The 14,055-nt window shown below is 36.7% G+C and overlaps 1 protein-coding gene across 1 annotated transcript; it reads right to left on the bottom strand.

Annotated features, from left to right (window-relative positions):
* Window positions 1-2,058: 2,058 nt before the first annotated feature.
* PTGS2 (prostaglandin-endoperoxide synthase 2) lies at window positions 2,059-12,941 on the bottom strand. Its single transcript, XM_075616880.1, has 10 exons — window positions 12,763-12,941; window positions 11,730-11,846; window positions 11,490-11,633; window positions 10,775-10,918; window positions 9,679-9,860; window positions 9,415-9,498; window positions 8,911-9,157; window positions 8,157-8,443; window positions 7,365-7,512; window positions 2,059-4,096 (listed from the first exon to the last, which is right to left on the bottom strand). Exons 1-10 carry the CDS (start codon window positions 12,812-12,814, stop codon window positions 3,690-3,692), a joined length of 1,812 nt encoding a protein of 603 aa, XP_075472995.1. The 5' UTR covers window positions 12,815-12,941; the 3' UTR covers window positions 2,059-3,689.
* Window positions 12,942-14,055: the final 1,114 nt, after the last annotated feature.

Here is a 14,055-nt window from a genome sequence, read left to right as displayed (position 1 = left end):
TTGTGTCCCCGGTCCCTGCTCCCCCAGACCCCATCTACTGCCAACTGCTGTTACCTCGGTATTTCCTGTAGGAGACACGCTGGATTTCCAATTGGCATGTGGCTTTACTGGATACACATCTTGGATAGTTAAATCCTACGTGTTTCAGGGCAATGCCACTTCATCAGGGGTAATGATATGATCACTAGAATCTGAGTCTTTTATAGTGTCAACAATTAGCCTAATTGTTCAATTAACCTGAACATATGTTATTTATAATAGAACAGCGGTTACATACAAATGATTCTTACATAAGAGATCTTCCATCACAACTATTATATAAATATATATATACTCTATACACACACACACACATATACATATATATATACACATATATATATATACATATATATATATATATATATATATATATATATATATATATATATACACACACACACACAAGGAAACAGAAAAGAAAAGAGATATGGCGCCACCCAGACCTACTTAACGTATACAAAGGCAAATGATGATGAAAATCTATGCTGTTCAGGACTAAGATATAATAAAAAATATAAGAAAATATATATAAGAAAATAATAAACAAATAAATGAATAATGTCCAGATATAAAATACAATACAAATCAAGATGCAGCTCCACACGCAATCCAAATGAGTTTGCAGCCTGAATACAGGGGAACACCACTCCCTTCAAGATATCTACAAAAAAACAGACAAAAAACAGGCGCACTCATGGCGTAGTAAAGTTTACAAAAATGTATATGGAGTTGAATGTATAAAAATGTACATTCACAAACATAACGGGAATAAAAGCTTTCATGAGTAATACTCAATCGCCAGCCATAATGCAGGGAACCAGCCGCTCCGGTATGATCGTCTGATGTGGAAGAAAATCAACAGCTTTTACGGTGTACTCCGTGTACCGGGAGAGGTAAGAAGCATCTTTCCACTCCAAGCCCCTCGTCACTGCAACGGGTCTCCGATCACAATCCCGCGAGAACTCGATGACGTCACTGGGCTCTCCGGATAGACTGCAGCAACCCCCGCAAGGATACCAATGTAATGGCTACGCTTGGTATTAATTTACCAAATATAGATAGTCCCATAAGTTGAGATGGCAAATAAGTAATACAACTGGACAGTGTCACGTCCACAGAACACTCCCTGTGATATATTTGATGAGATTATAAACTAATAGGGTATGGGTTTTTTCAATAGATGGGACGATGGGTAGACTAGGTGAGACAAGTAGGTCTCGTCAATTTCTATGTTTTATAGTTTAAAAATGTTTAATAACACATTAGGTTTAAAATAGTTTAATTGTAGAGGGATTTATAACAAACAGATGTATTATCAAAATATAAGAAAACTCACTGTTAGAAATGAATGTTATCGGCCATCCTAGGTGACTGGATATACTTCTAAGAGGGCAATGCTCCTCGTCTGAGTATGGGCATTGTTTATGGAATTGGACCAAAAACCATTTGTTAATTAGTTACTTGGAGCCAGGTCTATACGAATTGCTTAGGCTGCGGCCCCGCTGCACGTGCGTCAGCGAGGCTAGCGGCGCGCGCAACCAAGTCCCCCAGTCTGCAGTGAGCTGCAGGGGGAAAGAGAGGGGGGGGGCGGTACGGGGGAAGGTGGGGGGGCACAGCCGTGACGTCACCCGGCAGGTTCACCCTGTTTGGCTAAACCGCGGGGGTGTGGCCCAGCGCTCCGTCGCCCGTGGTCAGCTCAATTTTCAGGTATCCCTGAAAAACTTGGCGCGCGCCACGGCGGCCCCCCCTCGCAGCGGGCCCGGCCTCACTGTGGGGCGACTCTTGTACCTGCAGCGTCACAGCGGGCGCTGCAGTAGCCAGCGGGGACTTGGCCTTAGTTGGGATCTCTCTTACAGTGAGAGGGTCTTCTTTTTTTTAAAGCTACATGATATGAAATACTTTTATTTGTTTTCCAATTCTAAAACATAGGAAAATAAAACACGGTGCAGAAATATATTTCCAAAAAAATTTCTTTTATTATTATTAAAAAGTTTAGAAAAATAAATATTTTAAAACATCATCATACTTAAAAATATCCACACAATTTTCAAATAAATTAAACATATAAATAATATTTACGTCAAGTTAATTTTAAAAATGCTGGTGTTTTATTTATGCAATAACCTTAAATATTCAAATACTTTTTTCCCCCAATTTTAACACCTATAAATACAGTATTTTAATCACATTCTTTCAAAAAAACAATATAAAATAATTTGTTCCCCTGGTTAAAATATTTCTTAAGGAATTACATGATTTAGGGCGTATTCTAAACAATTCAAAGTAGCCAATCCCCAATCACTTGTGTGAAATGGCCACTTCGATTAATATAGAATAAGCCCCTCAGTTCCAGTTCCAATAAATCAATAACCCAATCTTATACAAAAGTATATGTCCTGAAAAGCTAAACCTCTTTGATGCTGGGCCAGTTCATACACAAAGTGGTTAACAGATGGGCACCTATTCCACATGGTGAGAGGGAAGGTCTGCCACTGTTGAGGATGTAATACAGTCAATTCAATACATCATATTGAGAAGGGACCAATAGCTTTGGTTATATCTTTCTCATATAGTGTTGCAATGTATTCAGTGCTCTACACACACATTTTCAAGCATAGTTAGATCCTGCTCTAGAGAGCTTACAATCCAATTTTGGTTTCTAAGGAATAGGGAAATAAAGGGATTAAACAGAGATCCCAAGGAGAACAGACACAGGAATAACCCACTGCATAGCCAGTGACTTACCATTGCTTTAGCCGAACTTTAAAAGAGTTTGTGCAGCAAAAAGTTTGGCTAAAGGTAAGGCAAAAATACATTTACATTCCAGACATAATCCTATCATAGTTAAAGATTTAAATTTCTTAGGTTCTAGGAAGACAAAAGTGGATTTACAAACAAAAGATCATAATATATACTGTACATGAACTAAAATACAAGTAATTGATATGCTTTTGTGTCATTTTAATTTGTTATCTATTTACCTCACACATATATTAAATGGCTGGAATTTTATGACACCGTAGCATTGGCAGGAATACTTAAATTAATAAATATACTATCAATTGGATTTATTTATTTCTTACGTATGAAAGTAATATATTTAGTGTTCAAATTCCGTACCAGCAAATAATCTTGGGGACCAACTGTGTCAAGTTTAAAAAGTGCTTGTGCAAGAAGATTGATGCTAATATTAGTGGGAAAATACAATAAAAACAAGGAGCATTTTAGAACTATTTTAAATGACAGAGATAATAATACTGACTTCTGTTGCAGAAGATAAGTTTGTATAAAGTAGGTAGTAATGATATAGGCTGGTGTTGACAAAATTATCAAAAACCTATGAGCAAGACAGAATTTTTAGGAGCCAGCATTTTGTATGGGTACCTTCCCCGCTCTGTCAGCGGCTCTATGTGCACAGGGGGAGGGGATGTCACCATATATCTGGGACAGACATACTGTCACACACACAGCGCTGACTAGCTTCGCCCCCAGCACTCACAAAGCCTCTGCCTCCTGCTCCTCACTTTATAAGGGCCCGGGGGAGGGGGGGGGGGGGGGGGATTTTAGGCACCTGCCAGGGATTTTTCTGCTTAGAAAATATCAATAACAGTGTTTCAAATAATTAAATTAATTAAACATTTAAAGGTTTAAAGTTCTGATGAGCGTTCTTTCAGTAGTAAAGCAGGATTTACATCTTCCAGTGCGGAGTTTGAACTGACATTTATGGTTGCAGTCTCAGTAGGCTTGCTTTTTAGGACATGAAACGAGGTGAAAGGGCAGTCTTTTGTATTGCTGCAGATCAGTTTTTGTAAGGAAGCCGAGTTCACAATCTCAAAGCCCACCCTTCCACCAAATGTGCTGGGTTTCCAGTATTCAGGAGAGCAGATCGCATTTCCCATCAGGCCTTTTAGAGAGAATGGAGCACCAAGTTCCACCATGGTCTCTCCGAAAATGGCACCAGGCCGTGGTTTCTCCACTAGAAGTCCAGGATAGAGTTCCATAGCATCAATGTCACCATAAAGGCTTTCAAGTTCAGCTGACATTTCTTTCTCTCCTGAAATCAAAATGGCAAATTGAGTTAGAAGAACATGGCTATTATACATAACATAGTAGATGAGGTTGGGAGAAATATATATATATATATATAAACCATAATACTGAGTTAAGTTATGGTGAGTAAAAAAAGTGACAAAAACCCTCCACAGGAAAGCAAATATGCAAATATAACTGTATGCTCATCTGCATGTCTTAGGCAGGTCTGCAACCCCGCCTTTCCCCATTATCACCCAGCATACAGCACTTCCAGTGCAGCAAGGGATTCTGGGAAATGACATGCAAATGAGCACACAGCGTCACTTTTTGCCTCAATAACCATTTTTAGCCTATAGCCTATAGGAAACCATGTTAAAAATGGTTATTGAGGCAAAAAGTGACGCTGTGTGCTCATTTGCATGTCATTTCCCAGAATCCCTTGCTGCAGTGGAAGTGCTGTATGCTGGGTGATAATGGGGAAAGGCCTAAGACATGCAGATGAGCATACAGTTATATTTGTGTGTGTATATATATATATATATATATATAATGTATATTTACCAGATTGGGGTCGAGCAAAAAAAGAGATAGCACACTGCATGTAGTCTTCAGACAAAAAAACTGTAATGAATCACAGGGCACTGCATCCAACGTTTCGGTCACCCAGAGGGACAACCCTGATGAAGGTCCCTCTGGGTGACCGAAACGTTGGTTGCAGTGCCCTGTGATTCAATACAGTTTTTTGTCTGAAAACTACATGCAGTGTGCTGTCTCTTTTTTTGCTCGACCCCAATCTGGTAAATATACATTTTTTTTAATATATATATATATATATATAGCGACATACGTCCATCAAGTTCAACCTATGCAAAATGTAGACCACAAATATTTATCCTATATTTGTATTTACAGTATATTGATTCAGAGGAAGGCAAAGAAAAAAAAAACCAGTGAAACATCATCCAATGCTGTTTCATAAGGGGAAAACTATATAATTTGTTTATAGTATTTGTCAAATAAACACACACTACCTGCTCCTACTATTAGCTACTACTCTGATCTTGAGCCATTCACTTTACATTCATGAGCCTCAGGTTCAAACTTGTAATTTGTCAACAATAATATGGGGTTGTGTTACGACCCTTCTGCGCAGTAACTAACAGCATATTTATCTTTTGTTTCTTTTGCCCTGAAGCACCTTCAGATGCAAGAATCTTGTCAATCAAGTTTGTTATCCTGACTGCAGATCAGTTTGCTGGAGATGTCAGACTTGTCGGCGATTGTGGTGTCAGATAAGAGGGGAAAGTAGCATAACACATTGAATTGGAGTCATCTCACTATAGTATGTGATCTCTGTGACTCCTCACTAACTCTTCTTCCCAGGATGTTAAACTCGTTATGGGTAATGGGCAAACTAGTTTGATCTAATGACACTAAAATAACTTTATTTCATGTAGCGCTTTTCTCCCAATGGGACTTAAAGCGTTTCACAATTACAGTATAGCGCGTGGTACATAGGATTTTTACAGACACCCTTCCTACACAGAAAGCAAACAATCTATGATTTTGGTGCCTGAGGCACAGGGATATAAAGTGACTTGCCCAAGGTCACAAGGATCTGACACAGGGATTAGGACCAGACTCCCTTGTGTCATTGTTTTCAGTCAGTGCCTTTACTCAGCGCCTCTCCTTCAGCCCAGACATGTTTGCACAATGTCTTTCGGAATCAGTTTTGGGGCTTGACTCACAGCCCAAATTCTATTCTCTCCCCCCCCCCTTTTTTTTTTTTACCTTGAGAACATTATGATTTACACTGAACCTGGCTGCTTTAAACTTTATTTCAAAAGTGTTTTAAGATGCAAGGTTCTCTTTAAATAAACAACAGTATGTGTGAAAATAGGAAGATTTCAAGCCTGAATAATAATATGCTATATTGTCTATATATATATATATATATATATATATATATATATATATATATATATATATATTCAGCATGTAACTAGTTAAAATAAGGAATATAGTATTACGTTAGAAATTATATTGATAAATGAGCTGCCTCGGCTAAGATAAGAAGATAAATCAGTCTGAAGACAGGCAGGTGCAGAAATGCTTTATGTGTCTCAAGAATGTATCTTGTTTAATTAATTTCCATTTTGTACAAAACTTGGTGTATTTAATGTTGCGGAGTTGAATAGTTTGGAATTAAAGGGTAGTTAGAAACAGTTAATTAGGAAAACAATACGATAGAGATTGGTTTGTAAGATTAGGAACCAGTTCATGTTATAGTGACTTAGTGACAGAACAAAGGTGTTTTGTAAATCAAAGTAAATATTCATAATGCAGAAACATTGTTCTAACGTTGATGATTGACCAAGGATATTTGGCTGACAATGAAAACAAATTGTTATTGTCAGATTGTTAAGATAAGCGCATAATGTTTATGCCTGGAGTTATGGAATTCAGAACCCTTTAACATCCACTTAGCTGAGGATTCTCCACTCTATATCCAAATTCTGTATGCCTGAAACCCTGATGTAACTGACTGAAAAGTTGCTGCTGTAAAATATGTTTTCTATTTGTCTCTAAGTAAATTGAGAAAAGAACCGGACCGTGGACTGTTTGATATATCACTGAAAGGTGGGACATTTATTTGCACCCATCTAATGAAGCGAATCTGCAACGTGTGTAGGGGTTGTAAACTATTGAAAAGCACAGATAGTGTTCGTCCTGACCATGTGAAACAATATCCTGATAATGTCAAATAATATCCTGATAATGTCAAATAATATCATGATAATGTGAAATAATATCCTTGGGCCATAAATTAAAAAAAAAAAAAAAGGAAACGTTCATTATAGAAAAAAATGGAAGTATATGCATTACCAGGAACCTCACACTTTAATTACTGAATCAATAACACCTTGAATTTTGTTAAATCAACGTTTAGCTCGCTGAATTTAAAAGGACAATGGAAATAATGTCTTTGAATTCACGGCAAACATTTATATTGTATATGAAGGGTTAATGTAGTCTGATGAGTGGGGCAGTATATTAATCCAGAAGTTTGACTGTTTAATATTTTGCTTACGTGCAAATGTGTGTATAATTTCAACATTGTTCATTTCATGGTCACCAATGAACACAGTTGTATCATAACAGTAGTGTTTGATAAGAGCTTGGACACCCAGTGACATGCAACATAAGTAACCTGAATGTTAACCCCACTGTCTGAGTGTCTCTCTGCCTAAGCAAGCTTTAGAAATATGGAAATAGAAGCCTGGCCTTACCAGTCAGTTCTTCAAAGGATTCGTAAGGCTTTAGCGTGAAGCGTTTCCTGTACTCATTGAGTGATTGGTATCTCATCTCTCTGCTCTGCTCAATAGAAGCCACAGCCACTCTGAAGACTGCAGCAGGGACATTCCTGCCTCCGGAAACCTTTTCACATAAAAGAATACAAGTAAGATTAAAAACCATCACCAAAAGCAAACCAAATGTCTTTAACATAATTTAAACAAAATGCAAATGTAGCCTCAGTGAGAGATATATATATATATACACTGAGTAGGGCTAAGGCACCATACAGCCCATGGATTATTAAACATGGCACAATGTTGTTTCTGATGAGATATACTATATGGTAATATACTGTCCTATAATTGCAATTAAATCCTCTGGAAAGTGTGGTATTCTGTTTTTATCTGTCACCATTGGCTAGTAATGTTTGCAAGATAATTGCCTCAATCTACAGCTAATAAAACTGTGAGGGCATAAATATATAAGTAAAATGACATCCCATATGGCATTAATGTCAGTGGTACACACACACACACGCACACACACACACCCGCACACACACACACACACACGCACAACACAATCATTGATTAGGGCACTTATTTATTTCCAGAACAGCTTTTGAAAAGATTGGCTGTAATGGTAACATTGTATCCACATTTGCAGCTAAGATCTTGAAAACATTAAGCGTAATGAAGGGACTGCAAGGTTGCAGCGTACGAATAATTATTAGTATTTTATTTTCCTATACAGAGTATGAATAACGACACAGTAATGATTCTTACCCTTCCTGCAATTTGCTTGGTGAAAGATTCAACCATCTGGGATATTCCATGTTCAAGAATGACAGAATTGTTGTAGAGAAACTGCTGGAAATTGTACTCCCTCTTATTTATTTGGAAAGTGTCGGGCAGAAGTGGGTGCCAGTGATACAAAGTGTTAAACTCCGCTGCAATCCGGTTCTGGTATTGGAATCTCTGGTTGAACAACAACTGGGGGTCAAACGTCAGTTTGAAGTGATATCCACTCAGGTGCTGCACGTAATCTTCAATTACAATCTTGATGGTCTCCCCTTTAAGAAGAATGAACACCAATGTAAACATACAGTATCTTCTTGTGATAGATTGCTAGTAGTACATTTAAGTCCAGATTGACAAAACATTGCCAGGCCAGGTACCTTATGGCCTATTCAAATGAAAGGACGCGTGGCTTTAAGCTTAGCAATGCCTAATAAATAGGCCAGTAGAGCCTGAAATGAGTTAATGTATGAAATTATATAACTAGGATACCGTTCAGAGCGATTGTTTTGTTTAGATTACCCAATTCCTTAGAGATTCACTTTTTCATTTGCTGGAAAAATGATGGGGTCATTGAATAGAAAGCCACGTCATCATATCCTCATGGCATCACAGCTTCCTACTGGTCAGAGGTAGTGAGGACCACCTGACGGCCTTACTGATTGCTACTTTAAACACTTCTGTCATTAATCAGAAGATATCTATTTTATTAATACAAGATAGGTGCCCCTTTTATACTCACCGATCAAAATAAGTCTTGCCGTCTGGAATAAACGCTCATCATCCCACTCAGGATGTTCCTGTGCAATGACGTCACAGACTCGATTGTGCTCCCTTAACCAGATTGTAGCGTACATCATTAACCCAGGAACCAGACCAAACACCTCGTGCCCCACAGCAAACCGAAGATGCTCAGGTACATGGGGTGGATACATCATTTCCACTTCTGTATCCTTCACTGTTGGAGGATAAACTTCCCCATTAAGAATCTGAAATAAATATATAATATGTGTTAATAGACATTATTTTCACAATAGCAAGTGTCGGGATTCACTAAACTCAGATAAAGGGGTATCAGAGGTCAGTCTGGTATTAACTGCCATTGACTTGAATGGCAGTTAAGGAGTGTCAGAGCTTGATCACGTATTATTAGAGCTTAGTGGTTTTCCCCCATAGTGCCCAAAACATCATCATTTGCCATGTTCTAAAATTACCCGGGGACTTTAAAATTAAATGCCACATTTACCTGGTATTTTAGTTTGCCATCCTTCTTCAGGCGCAATTTATGTTGCCTATCTAAGCTTTCTCCATAGACGTGATTTAAATCAACCTGTTAAAGATAGAGGAAATAAATTTAAATATCTGGTTGACAGTTTGCATAAGACTGTGTCAACCTAATATATATATATATATATATATATATATATATATATATATATATATATATACACTGTATATATATATATATAATTATTATTATTTTTTTTTTTAAATAATAATATCTTCTTACCCCATGTCCTAATCCTTTTGTGAAGGCAGCTCCTCTTTTTGTATCAGTCTTAAAGAATTGGTGAGTGAAGTGTTGTGCAAAGAAGGCAAACATCATATTGGTGCCTTGAGGGTCAGGAATAAACGTCCTCCTCAGCAAAAAACGTTCTACGATCATACTTGCATTTGGAAGCTCTTTCTTTCCTGGAACACAAATAACATGAATTTAATATACAACAGTCATGCAGTGAAATGACTTACAAATGAGCAGAACTAGAGTTGTGGTTCTCTGGGTTTGTAAATAAGCTAAAAATAAAAAAATAATAGTATTCGGGATTTGTAAGTAAATTGTAGTAGTAACGACTTGAGTCTGTACTCTAGAGTATTATAACACTTTAACCACTACATCTATATACATTTATATAACAACAATCACATGGCTGGGAGGTCTATGGTATGTTCTTTTATTACAATTTAGAATGCAATATGATTGAGTTTCATACGCCTATCACATATTTTATCTTTATGGGTTCATGCAATGTCTTTATATATAATGTATAATCTTGTTTATTTAATGTAACCATGTATTAGCCATCATAACTCTATGCCCAGGACAGATGTGAAAACGAGAGGTAACTCTCACTTCCTGGTAAAACATTTTATAAATAAAATAAATAATTAGCTCCACTATATTAAAGTAGACAACCACATTTGAAGGAGAATGCATTTATGCATGCATATAGCTAACCTCAATAAGAGAAACATTTTATCTGAGTGAAACATCCAGTCTTACATGTTTTTTTCAATTATTTTTGATTATTACTGATATGGTGAATGGGAGTAAATAAGATGCATCTATTTATGTAACGGGGATTTTGTATAGATGAGGCTTAGTGGTAAGTGTACTAACTTTGCCCCTATTCAATGTGTTGGGATTTTTCAGGCAAGATTGAAACCTCGATCAAGAGAATGGGTCTTAAAACTTCCCTAACAGGGACACAGGATATTGAATAGGGACCCTTGTGTCTCTTTGACCCACAGTCATTGCATCGGTCAATGTATATGCAAAAATGTTTTATCTTTAATAGAACTCTGACTTCATTACAATCAAGTCTTACCTTTAACTCCCATAGGAGTTGGGCAGTCTTTCCCAACAGGAGGTAGTGACCGGGTATAGTAGGAAAGGTTGGAGTATGCTTCCCAGCTTTTATACCCATAGTGGCTATTATAGGTGGGTGGGCTATCAATCAGATGTGACCTTGCTGAATAAAGAAAGATAAAAAAAAGTCCCTTTTAGTACAATTCCCATATGGTGTTGCCAATACAACAGTGGCTAGTTTCAGTTTCCTGGTCTTGAATTAATTATCAGTGTTAATCTAGTCTGCTCACAATATGTGGGGTGATATCTGTATTAAGATAATGCACCGTGCTCAATAACATGGAGCAACAGTTCTTTTTTGTGTATATTTGAGCCTGCATCAACAATTTCTTGAGCAGACTGCCACAACCATGTACTAATTACAGATGCAAACAATGATAAATTACTCTATACTATTGCTCCAAGTAACTTCTTCCCCAACTACTCAAAGAAAAAAAAACCTCTAAATCCCAAACTCAAACAAAAGGAACAAAATGGATTTGGGTTATTAATATTTTTTGGTTTATAAAGCTCTAACATATTCCGTAGCACGGTACAATGGGGGAATTACATACTAATTAAGGACAAAGCAGCGCAACAATGACACAGACTTCCAAAACATAATGTAGTATGCTCTATTGGAACAATGAATGTATATGGATCACGATGTTCAGCAGAAGTTAAACAATACTCACATGTTAACACATATCCCATTATGGTATTTTGCAAGAAGGGAATATTGTTAATAATATTCCAGATACCCTTGAAATGGGTAAGGATATAGTGCACAGTGTTAGGCGTGGGCTTCAGTGTCACTTTCAACCAGGTTAAGAATTGAGCTGTAGAAAAAGGACAAAAGAAAGAAATATTTCAGAATCCTTCAGAGCTCGATTTGTAAATATTTGACCTGGAGGAGGAAATATTGTAATACTTACGGGTGGTGCAATTTTCGCCATAGTATCCTGTTCTTGTGCAATCACACTCATAGTGGTCATAGCCAATAGTAACACACACCCCTGCATTCTGACATGGATTTGAACAGCATGGGCTTGCTGGAATAAAAATGTCAAAAGAAATAATGCATTTAGTAAATATGTCTAACTACAATATATCATTTTACCATCAACCATTCTACAGTAAATATGTGTTCTAATTAAGGTTTACTGTTGAAAATATTAAGTTCTAGTTTTCCACACATTTTACAAAGAAATATTTATATTAGCAATTTATTCAGTTGTACAGGTACTCAGAATATGTTTGACTATGGAGAAAACATTTTTTTTTTCGAAAGGTAAAAAGGGATTTGGTAAAGAGCTGATTTCTTTTAGTTTAGTAGCAAACAAGAAGCAGCTTCAGAAAATTATTAATTGAAAGTGTTATTAGCTATAGTTACTATAGTATTATTATTTTGATACAACTACTGCTATTTTGTACATGGTGTAGAGATATCATTATCTGCCCCACATGAATACTATTTGAGCAGTTGTTCTTTAACATCCCCCAACTAAACTCTTTCAAGTTTTAACCAGTCAAGCAGAACTTGTATGAATATATTCTAAATAAGAACATGTAAGACATTTCTAAGTTATCATCTGTACAGGTAGTGAACAAAACAGGTTGTGAGATTGTAACAATATGTTTACTTAATGCAAGAATAATAATCATTTTGAACGTTAAAAAAAGATTAGAAGCTGCTAGAATGTGTATTGTTAATTCTATTATTGTTTTATATGAGCACTTGTTTCTTACCTGGTGTAACAAATACTGATTAGCAGACCCATAACAATAATACCTGAGCAGTTCTTTTTAAATACACCCATCTGATCTAAATATTTAAACTGTAGCTTTAGATAGCAGCAGATATTAATATGCTCTAACATCCATGTACTGTGTAAGGCATTTCCAATTCACATCATGCAAAAGTAAAACGTTGATATAGTTTGAAAAGAGCATTAAAATAAGACGTACCTGCTTGTGAGAAAACCAGCAGAGAGAGAAAAGCAATGCTTGATATAATCATCCCAGTGGTGAAGTTCTCCTGTGCTGTATTTCCAGGGTCTCCCTTGGGCTGTGTCTGGAGGTTGGACAGCGAGTTAGTGCACGGACTGACTTGCTGCTGCTTGCTCTGTCTGACACTGGTGTGGAAATGGAAGGCTTTTATACTGTGCAGTTCTTTCGCAGCTAGTGAACTAGTGACGCCAGCTCTGGCTCCACACCCACAGTAAAAAGCACGTAATAGGTGAACCTGTCCAGCCCACGGCCCCCGTCTTTTCTTGTCAAAAATTAAGGCTGTTTGTTTGTTTGTTTATTTATTTATCTATTTATATAGGTTAGGAGCTATGCAAAGATATTTACCCCACATATTTGGTGTCTGCGATGTCAAATCTTCAGTGTAAACTGTTTAAAAATTGTTCTTTCATATGTTTTAAAGTCAGTTTAATTCATGGAAAATATGGTTTAAGGAGTTAAAGAATTTCACTGACATTTTAAGTAAAAAAACAAAAAATAATGAAACTAGGTAGAGATTAATGTGTAAGGAGGACAGCACCCTAGCATACTGTATAATATAAAAGCCATATAGATATTTAAAGATATGAAACGGAATAAGAACTTGTTTTGTGATGGGCAATTTAGTTTGTCACCCTTTGTCTCAGATAATAATGTTTAGATTGCAAGCTCTTGGGGCAGGAACACAGTATATCTCAAATGTTCCATGTAAAAGCTGTGTGTGGCGTCAATGCTTGATAAGGTAACATCAAATATATAGTAGCTTATTAATGGTATATAAGAAAATGCTATAGCATTATACAACAACTGTATATATATATATATATATATATTATTATTTTTTTATTTACAACTGTTTAATTTACTTAAGAAACATTTCGTTTTTCCAGCTCCCTTTTCTATGTGAAATAGTTTTCCCCAAAATGTTTTTTTTTTTTATAAAGTGTACAATAACCTATTGTCTGCATTATGGAATAAAATGTATTCAAGATCATTTTCCTCCATATACATAAATCCCTTGCCCATAATATGTTATCACCAGATTAACCCCTATGCTGCCAGTGAAGCCAGGCCCCTCTGGGCGTTAACGAGTTAATGATCAACTATGTTAAAAGTCAGTCTCACTGGTTATTAGGATAAGTATCTTATAGGCTTCAATAGAATAGAACTCAGCACGTTTCCAATCAAATGGATTTTGGTTCCAGGACCCCAAATCTTTCAGGTATGATTCTGCTGAGGAGGCAGGGGGTCACC

Source organism: Ascaphus truei, chromosome 10 (assembly GCF_040206685.1).
Source record: "Ascaphus truei isolate aAscTru1 chromosome 10, aAscTru1.hap1, whole genome shotgun sequence".
Classification (NCBI taxonomy): Eukaryota; Metazoa; Chordata; class Amphibia; order Anura; family Ascaphidae; genus Ascaphus; species Ascaphus truei.
This window is presented reverse-complemented; position numbering and strand designations above follow the sequence as displayed.

Excerpts from the sequence above, each read along its gene's own strand:
- PTGS2 (XM_075616880.1), bottom strand. The coding sequence starts at position 12,814 with ATGATTATATCAAGCATTGCTTTTCTCTCTCTGCTGGTTTTCTCACAA. Across the intron at positions 11,634-11,729 it reads TGGCGAAAATTGCACCACCC|CTCAATTCTTAACCTGGTTG; the intron begins GTAAGTATTACA and ends CTTTTTCTACAG. Across the intron at positions 4,097-7,364 it reads ATCCTTTGAAGAACTGACTG|GAGAGAAAGAAATGTCAGCT; the intron begins GTAAGGCCAGGC and ends TTTTGATTTCAG.